Source organism: Buteo buteo, chromosome 16 (assembly GCF_964188355.1).
Source record: "Buteo buteo chromosome 16, bButBut1.hap1.1, whole genome shotgun sequence".
Taxonomy (NCBI): Eukaryota; Metazoa; Chordata; class Aves; order Accipitriformes; family Accipitridae; genus Buteo; species Buteo buteo.
The window spans coordinates 25,689,081-25,700,751 of NC_134186.1; the positions used below are offsets into that span (position 1 = coordinate 25,689,081).

General features: G+C 43.6%; 1 protein-coding gene across 1 annotated transcript; it reads left to right on the forward strand.

Moving 5' to 3' along the window:
- Positions 1-2,013: 2,013 nt before the first annotated feature.
- Positions 2,014-4,076, forward strand: FANCF (FA complementation group F). Its single transcript, XM_075047115.1, has one exon. The coding sequence runs from the start codon at positions 2,029-2,031 to the stop codon at positions 3,163-3,165; it is 1,137 nt and encodes a 378-aa protein (XP_074903216.1). The 5' UTR covers positions 2,014-2,028; the 3' UTR covers positions 3,166-4,076.
- Positions 4,077-11,671: the final 7,595 nt, after the last annotated feature.

Consider the following 11,671-nt stretch of genomic DNA (forward strand, 5'->3'; position numbering starts at 1 on the left):
AACCCTTACTTAGAATTTTCTTATTTTCTCTTTTGCTTTATTTTGGAAGTATGATGTGACTTAGAGAAGCCAGTCACCAACAGCTAGCAGCTACCTTTAGGGCAAGGGTCTGTGGTCAGGGGACAAGGTCTGAGCACATTCCTAGCGAGGCACAGGACTAATGCGTTCAGTGGCTCTGTTCACCCTCTGCAGTTTCCCTTAGTGGAAAAGAAAAAGCAATAGAAGCAAGTTGTGGGCCTCTTTCTTGTCTTTCACCCACGTTAATTTGAACTCTGGTGTAACTCAGAGGCCATAAGAGTTGTGTCCCTTACTATCTGAGCTAAAGAATATTTGCTGTTGAGAGTCTATGCACGCTTACTCCATCACCCCCAAATGCAATTCATTTAGATAACAAACCCGGGGGAAACCATTTCCAGCACTAAGATGTGTGGAAGAAAACACGAGTTCCGCATAAGAGGAAGAGCATTGCGGTTTGCCGTACAGTATTGTAGCTGACAGCATTACGGTTCGGTTTCTGTTGCCGGTTCCTGCAATAAATTCCAGTCAAACCCCATTTACTCTGCCCGGTGTTGCTCTTGCTTTTCAGAATCCCTTACCAAAGTAGCTGCTCAGGCAGGCTGGCCGCGGGATTTGTGTGGCCCCTCGCTCCTGTCACCCAAGCGGTGGGCCGCGGGGCCGTGTCCTGCCAGGCGTGGGTGAGGAGGGAAGGCCTCCCCACGGGCCCAGCCGACGGCACCGGCCTCTCGCCAGGACTCCCCGCTGCCTCCGTGCCGGCTCAGTGGCCAGGATTATGCCACGGGGCTCACGAACTCCCTGAGGAGCACCCAGCAGCTCCCAAACCTACCAGCTCCGGCGCCCCGCCGCCATCCCGACACTGCTTCACCCCCTCAGGCGCAGGGGGCACCTGCCGGAATCCGGGTGGGCCTGCTGTCTTCCCCACCCTGAGGGAACGTAGAGCGTGGCAGGTCTGTCGTGGGGACGAGGATGGAGGGAAAAGACCCATCTCCCGGCTGAGCGCTTGAGGCAGCGGGCGTGAGGGAAGCAGCCGGGAAGTCACAACCAACAGGCAGGCTGCATCCTGCAAGCTGTGCCTAATAGCCTTATCCTGCCGTCTAAAACTGTCCTTCAGCTGGCCGAGGTGGGAAAGGGAGAAGGGGTCGCCTCTCCTTGCTACAGAGAGGAGCAATTACAGCACATTTCCACCATACTGTCTGTGGGCTTGGTCCGTGTGGGAAACCCTGCCTGTGGCAGCGCCCAGAAGGCCAAGGTAGGTGTCAGCCATTACCTCTGCAGGCAGCCAGAGGCCTGGCATGGGTACCTGAGGAAAGCCAGGTACCCTGGGGAACTGCTAATGAGCTACGAAGCCATTAATCAGTGGGTCAGTAGGGCGAGCCCAGCCGTGTGGGCAGAGCAGGGTTCGGCCCTAGCAGGGTGCTGAGCTCGGCCATGGCCGCCCTCCAGGGACGGGGTGTACCACAGAAATCGGGAAATACTCCCAAATGTGGGGCAGGGGATGTTTGCTGCTAAAGAGTTTCATTTTTTTAAGGGGTATTTAGGAACATTATTTAAGGCGTATTCTAAGGCTCGGCCATGGCCTCTCTCCAGGGATGGGGTGTACCACAGAAATCGGGAAATACCCCCAAATGCGGGGCAGGGGATGTTTGCTGCTGAGGAGTGTCATTTTTTTAAGGGGTATTTAGGAATATTATTCTAAGGCATATTCTAAGGCTCTTAGGGTTTGTGTGGGTTTGGGTGGTTTTTTTTTTAACTTCTTAATCCTCGGTTTTTAACGCTTTAACTCGGCTCAATTCCCCCCCGCCCTTCGCTGAGGGATTAAACACAAACGACTGAGGCAGGAAGGCGGTCAAAGTCTCCTTTAACGACAAATCAATCCGCCATCGGATTGACGTCAGAGTCAGCCAGTAGGGTTACAAATCCCCTCCCTCCCCGGTTCGGATTGGCTGCGGTTCCCGGCGGGAGGCGGGACTTCTTCTCAAACCGGTGGCGCCAAGGCCGGGGCGGCCCGCCATGGAGGCCGTGCTGGAGCAGGTGGAGCAGCTGCCCGCGCTCCTCGCCGTCTCCCGCTCCGCGCTGGTGCGGGACTGGGACGCCCTCACCCTGGACAGGGCGCTAGAGTGGGGCCGGTACTTCCAGCACCTCCACGATCGCTTCCGCACCCGGCCTCGGCTCCGGGAGGCCCTGGGGCGGCGGCTGCGGCGGGGTCAGCCGAGCCCTCCGCTCGGCTTCCCCCACCTGGGACGCTGCCCGCAGCTGCTGGGCCTGGCGCTGCTGGAGAACCGCGCTCTGCCTCCCGCCGCCTGCCGCCGCCTCATCCACAGCCTGCTGCAGCCTGCCGGCGCGGAGGCCGGCCCCGAGCCCCGCAGCCTGGCGCTCCTCGCCCGTCGGAAGGCCGCCTCCCGCCTGCTGGCGCTGCCCGGCGGTCCGCCGCGGGCCCCGGAGGAGATGGGGCCGCAGCCGCGAACGGAGGCGCAGCTGCTGCTGAGCCGGCTGCGGGAGGAGGTGCGGGAGGCCGAGCCGGCGGGGGAGGCCGCGGGGCGGCTGCGCTGGCTGTCCGGTGTCCTGGAGGAGCTCCCCCAGCCCCGGGCCTTCGAGGTGGTGGCGGCAGCTCTGCTGCTGCTGCTGAGGCCGGGGAGTGATGCTGAGCAGGCCGGAGACGGGGGTCAGGATGGGAAGAGCGTAGACGGAAACCAGGCGAGTGCAACGGGAGATGAAGGCGTTGCCGGGCTCCTGCTTTCCTGGCTGCTGGGGAACTTGGAGCGGTTGTCTGCCTTCTGCCTTTTTCTCCCAGGCTCTCTTCTTGCCTCCCTAGCTGGTCACTATTCCCAGTTCAGTAGAGCTTATTTGGACCTCTTAACCGGCTGGGGAAGCCACTTGCTCTATGACCCCTTGCAGGGACGGTGGGTTAAAAGTTGTCTTGACAAAGCTGAATTGTCCTGGGAGGAGCTGAGGGAGCGTTTCACCTGCCTCTGTCAGGGATCTGCACTGCTCAGGGGGCAGACCCAAGCTGCTCTGAAACTCCTGAAGGCACAGGATGGAGACTTTACAGTCTGTGGCCTGAGTGTGTGGACTGACTTACTGATGGAAATGGAGGAATATCTGAGGAAAGAAGCGAAGCGCCAACAAATGAACCCAAAAGCAACATGAGAACTTCTGAAATCCAGCAAATCTACTTAAATCTATTTGATATGAAAGGCAAGAAAACCGTATCTCGATGAGGTTGAAAACCAAGCATTGTTGTGACTGCAGATCACACTGTTTCTGACTGCATGTGAAGTCTTTTAGGGAGGCCCGGTGCTTTCTTGTAATTGAGCTGTCAATTCTGTCCACTGCAGGAGATGTCTCTCTTTTCAGTACTTGCTGCTTACCGAATAAAATTAAGAAATGCTTTCTGTTTCAAATATAGAATAGTTTTCTGTTTAGAAAATATTACAGTTTCGATATGGTCATGGTAGTTGTGTCTCTAACTGCTGGAGGCTGACCAAAAGCTCAAAGGGAAGGTGGAGTTTCAAACACAAAAACCCCAAATTCAGGGTTCATTTAGTAGTGGTTGTCTCCATTGGGGTGTCTGTTCTGGTGGCCACTTGCATGCTTCTATAGCGCTTGCACACGACTTAACCCCTAGGTCCAAGCGAAGGTGAGAGAAAGCCAACTGGAAAGCTTATTGAAAAGTTCTAGAATTAGAAGGCTTAATTAGTTGCTGTATTATATGATAATATGCAAGTATTTCCTAAGAAAACTGCAGTAAAATGTAGGGTGTTCTGTGTGGTTTTCTTCCCTTTTCCATAGTCTGTTACATGATTTTTATTTGTGTTTTGTGGAACAGAAAAGTGAGTGGACAACAAACTTTTTTATTAAATGACAGGATTTGTTTCTTCATTTTATGTTTAATCGGTTTATGTGAACAAAACTTGATCAGGGTGGTTTCTGTCTTACCTTATCACTGTCATTTAAAATGAGTATTGTAATGCAGAGGTAACATGTTCATGTGTATTTAGCTCCGTAAGCTCATATTACCAAAAGCAAGCAGTATAATAAACTCAGTAGTTGAGAAAGATGGGGGAAATGTATGTGAATACCACAGAAAGAGGTCGTCATTAATCTTTTGTGTGGAGTACCTGTCAAGGAGTTTCTGTAGCCCATAGTCTTATAGTTTCAAGATCAGTTGAGACATCTCTCTCTCTTCTGTTGCTGAAGTCCCTTTAGGAAGGGTTAGAAGGTGCTTTGCTTCTGCTTATAAGCTTAAAAAAGCAAATGATATTAAAAAGTGTAAACTGGATTGAAGCTAATTAGAATAATAGTCTGTATTACAACATAAAATAGTGTATACACCTGTGGTAGATATTTCTGTACCACAAAACTAGAGTGGGAAGGATCTTGTGATTTTGAAATGGCAACAATTTCATTGGGGAAAGTACAAGGGGATGAAATTGCTTATCTGGGAAAAGAAATAATGCCTGTTTTAACTTGTATGGAAATAATTGTAGACATACATAAGTTCGTGTTCTTCCCCCTCTTTTAAAACAAAAGAGATACTCGGGGGTAGCACGCTTTAAATAGTTAGAAGGACATGCTGCTAATCTCCTATCAAAGATATGACTGTTTTCTTTGGATTTCTTGCTATATCATGTTAGTGAGGCGATGAAGTTATGGAGATCTGCAGATTAACATATTCTAAAAGCTACAGCTGTGGCAGTTGTCTTGCTCTTTCTTAAAAGGGGTTGTGTGTCCTCCCCCCACCATGGATCTTGTGGTGGTGGTCAGTCTTAAAAGACTGCACCATGTCAGTGGACCTCAGGACTGAGTCAGTATTTCTGTGGTATTGAAAGAAATATGAACACTGTCTATAAGTGTTTAAAGCTGCTAGAAGTATAAAGCATGAAGTTTGAACTTATGTTGTCTAGCCACAGTTCCTTGTGTTATGTAGTTTTGGCATTTGGTATGGAAACTCTGCACTTGAACTTGCTCTTAACGCTTTTAACAGGCATAAGGTTTTTTGTCTGTTAGAATACTTTTTGCTATCAGAGGATCCTGATGAATGATATACCCAAAGATACTAGTTGAAGTCATTCCTTTCTCCCTGGCTCTATGTTAAGGGTAAATATCAAATGTTGCAGTAATGTTACAAATGTTATAGTAACAAAACAATCCTTATCAGTGCTCCTTCTTCTGCATGGAGATCTAATGGGAAAAGTTGGGTAGAAGCTGCTGGCATTCCCTTTCTTAGTGAGGGATAATTGATCTCAACTATTTAAAAACTTCTTTTCCCAGGTACCTGAGTGTCTGTGACAAATTTCAATGAGGGTTAAGTCTTGGTTTTGCTTGTCAGGGTGGGTGTGTTTCCTAATGTACTCAGCATGTTGACCATGAGTTAAGTCTCTTAGCAGCTTTTAACTATTTCTAGAATAAATCTGATGCTTGTAGGGGGTTGATACTTGCACTATTTCAAGTCTTGCTTTTTGATAAACTTAAGCTTTCTCTCATAAAATTCACTAAACAAAGACAGATGTCTTCTTTCCAAGTAATGTATCATTACGTCTTTTACTAGCAAAGTACAGCTACAGAATCTTCTACTGGAGTAGCTAGGAAGTAATAGGCCCTTCAGTGTGACTTCATTAAGAAAGTAAAGCAATAATTGGGAAGGGACAGGCAAGAGATTGGGCAGTGTAGACCATATGTACTTGATTTCCAATTCTGTCCTCTTTATAGTAAACCTGAATAGTAAAAGGTGGTTTAGCCTTAGTGAGGCAGAAGCACCTGGTTATAGCAATTTTGCAAAAATGTTCTAATCTGTCCCAAATACGTTATAAAGAAGTGCTAGATCCATGATTACCAAATTCCAAAATCCATATGGCATTTATTGAAATAAATGCACCAGTCCACATCCCCTATTATTTCAGCATGCTCATTGAGTTTGCCAGGTAGCCGTGCAAATGTCACTTGATTAAAATTTTTTGGAACTCATTTTTTAATAAAAGTGTAAACAGGAAAGGAACAAGCGTGATGTCTATAACCTCCTCCGTCTGTGTATTTGGAGCTTGTATTTGTATGCTGAGGTTTGCAGCCCAAATTTGAAAACTCTTGACCTAAACCATCTCAACTGTCATGGGAGGTAAGATATTAGAAATGACAGACTGCAGCCTCTTCCCCTACCACCTTCTTCCCTTTTTTACTAATAAAGAGAAACAGATCTCCGCTGTGTTCTCTATTAAAATGATGATTGAAAAAACTGTTATATTCCTGTTTCAGAAGATTGGTAAGGATTGTGAAATGAATCAGGATTTTACTTGCCCATTAGATAGCTAAGATGGATAGCTTTTTCTACCACTGATTTTTTTTTTTTTTTTGTAGTAAAGGGAAAACATTTTGCCTTTTGTCAAACAGTACTGTAACTCTCCACAAGTGACATAGTAGGAGATGTCTGGATGTTAAGTTGCTTTTTTTCTTATTTTTCTTGTGACATGTCTGTTACCTTGTAATAACTGTACTAAGCAAAATCTAGAAGAAAACAAATTGTGTTCTAGTAATTTGTGGTATGTATCCAGATACTAGCATAAGGATAAATGCTGTAGAATAAATTGTTCATTTAGGAAAAAAATATAAGCAGATTGGTACCATCCAAATGAATATATGAGCCTGATTGTGACTGAAAGAACACGTGTTACATTTCAACTGGACATTCTGAATTTCAAGTCCAACAATCCATTAAAATGAATTCTTGTTTTGCACGCAAGGTTTCTTTCCCCCACCCCTCAGGTGAATAAGGATCTAATGTTCTTGCTCTTCATTGACAATGATGAGTGATTTCCCCCCCCCCCCCCCCCCTTCTGTGTAAGAGAATCTTTTTTTAGGTCATGAAGACAGACTAATATTTTGATCATATGGCAGTAGTAGTTTCAGGTACTGTTTAACTAGAAAGCTAAGTTAAAGTTGTATGGCTAATTAGTTCTGCTGTTTCTGAAAAATGGAAGATTTAAAGCTAAATTTTATTTGTTGTGAACAGTTTGGATGAATGACCTGTTGCAGAGTGCTAGCGAAGGCCCTACACCATTGCCACGCGGAATACAGCAAAGAGCAGTGGTGCAGGAATCATCTGTTTGAGAAGCTTGTTCAGTTTGATGGGCAGAGTTACAGAAAAATAAATAAATGCAAGTGGAGATGGTGAGGAGAAAAGGGAGAAAACTGCTCCCTTCTGAAGGTCCTGGAGAACGGCTACATTTCCCCTTCACCAAAACTGAGTGCCTTTGCTATTGCTGGGGTCAGCATTGGATCTATGAATGTTGTGATTAAAAAAAAAATAAAAACAGAAGACTTTTGATTTGATCTTGGCTGCTCTGCTAAAGCACTCAGCCTCTGTGTTCCCTAATGACCACTTGGATCAATGGTTTAACATGTGAGAATATTAAGGTAGTGAATGAGAAATGTAGCTGTGTGTGCAGGGTAGGAAACTCTGCTCATTTAAGTAGATGTTGCTCTTGCAGAGATGAGAGCAAAAGAACAATATCCTGTCTGCCCTGGTATAAAATAGACTTGAACAAGCACAAGTATGGTCAGGAAAAGTAGCCTTTTATCTGTTAATAATTAATATAAATCCTTCTCACAAGCTGTTTGCTCTCGGTATTGTATCTGTCTCATGAGGGATTAAATGTTATTTTGACCAAACACATCATTCTGTATTAATCAGTTATGTGCCTGTACTGAGTTTTGGATTAAGAGATGATAGACAACCTGGAAACAATTACACGTTTGTTCTCCCTTACCTATATACTTTTTTAAATGTCTCAGAGAAAAAGATGTCTGCAGCAATGAACTAGAGCAGAGATAAACACATAGTTAAGATGCATTCTCTTTTATCATTTTTCAAATGTAGCCCCAGAAGATGTTAAGCTGCTTAACATAGCTACTATTTCAATATTGAAGTCATTCATGTACCAACACCACTTTAATTCCTTGTGTGCCAATACCTTAGACTTAATGATGTTACTTTTCATATGTAATTATATCCTAATAGTTATTCATTGTGTCAGTTCTTTCACAGCTAGAGATCTTTGTCCTTAAATGTTTAATTGGAGTGGTTGGCATTTTATTTACAGTTAGTGTTTGAATCATCTCAGATACCACAGAGGGTGGCAGCAGAGTCTCTCTGCACAGATGGGCTTGGGCTTCTGATCCAAGGGGAGAGTCCAAGCTCGTGGGCTGTTTCTAGAGGCAGAAGAGATGCAGGGGGTAAATACCCACTGTTGTGCTACCCACTTAGAAGTTTCCAGTTGAAAAATCCCATTGAGAGTCTATTTTGTCCTTGCAATTCTGATTTTACCAGCTCTTTAATTTAGTGTAGGATCAGGTAATAATATAAACTGTATCCCCTAACTCTCTCTATCCACAGACCTGTTTTATTAATAATATTAGGTATTCAGCTCTTAAATTCCTTTTCTATTACATGATAAATTCCTGTAGTATTAGGTGATCAATTTACTGTAACCCTTAACTAGGACATTTTACCAGAAATGATAGCAGTATGCACTGAACAGAGAATATAGCAATCAAATTCTGAATTTTGTCTTGAAATGCACCTTCCTATTATATTTCTCCCTCTGGGAAGAAAGTCCAGGATGAATGCTTGGACATGGGCTATTCATAGTGTGTAGCTCACAAAGAGGCTAATCCCAGCATCTGATAAAGCGTTATTTAAGTTTTTGGCAGTCGTCATGAGTTTTAAATCCCACCACAAAGATTCAGTATGAATGTTTTCCTAAGGATCGCTTCCAGGAATGAAATGATATGAACTACTTTTACCTGCACATTTGTATCCCTGTTCCTCTTATGGTGTGTTAGACTATATGACTATCTGAACAGGAAATCGTAATTGTGGTCTTGAGTTTCTGTATGTAGTGCTTCTCTCAACGTAAAGTTAGCAATGGAAGAAAATGATTATGTGCTTTCTGTTGTGTATTATAAAAATTACTCCCATAAAAATAAGCCAGCAATACAAGACTAATTGTTATATGATCCAATTGTCGGTTAAATGCATAGAGAAATGCTTGATTTTAATGCTGAATAGCTGTGGAAAATTGTGGGGGTTTTTTCCTCTCATAGGAGGAGATAATGAATCCTCTTGAAACACCATCAAGCTGAAATGTAAATGCAACCTCTATTTCCAATACTTATAGACAGTGAAGTCATTAATATTTTCTTATTAATGTAAATGAGCTAGGTAAGAACAATTGATTTCTTCTAGGAATTAATTGGACATGATCAATCCCTAAAACAAGTGTGACAACAAGGTCATTCATCAGCTGCTTAATGTTGCAATATCTAAGCTTGCCCTTTCAGCTAGGAAAGGATGCCATGCCCTGGGGAAAAGGCTTTTAAATCATTATGCTATTGACAAAAAATTGTGTACTGTCGTCTCTCACAGCCTATACATTAATGCTGAGGTGAAAGTTGCTGAGTTCAGGTGTTTTATAATTTGCCTTGTAAATGGTATCTCTTTTCAAGCTTAAATTTCTTCTACATAGTAAAAATATAAGGTGTAAGGAAAGCTAAATTTAGCAGTATATTAAGAGCGACAGTCAGCTGCTTGGTCTGGCCCAAAAGTTTAGGAAAACACATGGGGTTCTCTTCCTGCCTACAGAAACACCACCAGGGTTTGTGTCCTACCAAAGCAATTGTGTTTGTATCCTAGAAGGGTTGATGGTGCTCGTGAGGACGTGCTTAGCATTCTTCCTAGTTGGAAGTTTTTGTTGGGTTGGAGGAACGCTTCCTATCTGAAACTAGGGCTCTTGACAGCTACGCTGGGATCTTCAGGTATTGGAAGTGATAAGCAAGGAAATATCGTAATTTAATGTATCTCTAGATCTTTTTTTTTTTGACTCACTCTTGAGTAAGAAGATGCTTTTTGCTGCATTCTACCAATGAAATAATCTGACCCATTGTTTGTTTATTTGCTTCAAGTTAGTTTCAGCACTGAATTCACCTCCAGTTTGCCCAAGTCTTTTGCTTTTTTTTTTACAGGTTTGCTTTCCCCCAAATCCAACAAGCACCTTCCCTTTTATTCCTCATAAATGTGCACAAAACCCTGTTCGAGTTGAAAAATAATATACATTAAGGGAATGTCATGATGACCATAGTGCAGAAAATAATTTCTATCATATGAAACTAGAATTTCTTACTACTACTGGAGTAGTCAAGGAAATACTTTCCCCTATTTTTTAAATGAATTTTTTTTAACAAGTTACTGCATGAGGCAAAAGTCAACAAGGCAGAAAAAAACCCCACACCTTCAAATGGTATGCCAAACTGTCAGTTAGCCTAAAAAGCACAGATAAGATCCAGCAGCAGGAAGTGAAAGCTTGAAACAGTTAAAAGAAAGATTCACTTTTCTGTAATGGTAAGATTATCAACTTAACGGAATAATTTATCAATGCTTTTTGTGATTTTCATTGCTTCCTTGCAATCCTTTGCAAAGACTAGGTGTCTTCCCCAAATATGCTTTTTTTTTTTATTTCGAGCAAAAGTTTCTCAGCTAAAAGTAGGACCAAGCAAGTGAAATCCTATGACCTTTTAGGGGGAAAAGTGAGGATTAAAAAAAAAAAAAAAAAAGATGAAAAATAAGCAAAGAAGCAACAATTTATTACATTGGTTGTTGGTACAAATCCGGGGACTCTGGATATTCCTGATGTAAGGTTTGCAAAGATGTGTGGCTGTTTTCAAGGCCACGTGTTCCTGGGTGATGCATTTAACACCCTGGATGGAGCGTGAGACCATGATGCAGTGCAGACCTGCAAGACAAGCAGGAGTACAATCCTGCTGTTAGTACTGATAGCGTTGTGGCAGGTATTATTTGGGGTTTTTTAGGTACAAGTTCTTGCTGTGTGAGCCAAAGCACCGGGCACTGTTACTGGTAGCAGGCCTGTGAGCTCCAGAGGTGGCACAGTGGGCCAGTATTAAACTGGGCATGTGTCATCATTCATCTTGCAAATCATATTTACTGCAAATGCATGGATGTAGTTTAAGGCCCAAGGAGACAGATACAGCTAGAGAAATGGTTTATATTGCTAGAAGACTTCTGCCACTAATGCTAGAGCCAACATATTGTTCTTTGTTTCAGAGTCAATGGAAATGTTGAAGTGTGGGGTAGCAAGCATGGGCTGGGAGGGGATACTGGCTTGCGAAGTATGAAGTCACTGTGTGAGTTTTGCATTGAGTTCATAGAGCTGCGACAGTACCATTGAGTGCGAGCTGCTGTCATCTTGCCTTCTCCCACTGTTGTCCCACTGTTGCTATTTCTGATTTGACAAAAGACCTGGTTTATCTGCACAGCAGAACATTTGACCCAAATAGTGGTCAGGCATTGTGCCGGTGCATGCCCTTTCCCACTGTGAAATTCTGCATTTTGCTGTTTGTCACACCTCATGACCCTGATCTTCTGTAAGTGGTGAGCGTAGGGTAGAGCACGTGGCTCAATGATGAAAGCTGCAGTTGAAACATTTTGAAGCAGTCATTGTTGAAGACTATTGGAGCCTATCCAGTAAAAGTGAGAAAATACGTTTTATCTGGATCAAGCTTAATACTGCTTCCTTTTGAATGTAATTGGATTTTTGTCACTGACTGTAATTGAGGAAGATAGAGCACGAATTTTGGTGTGAAATGT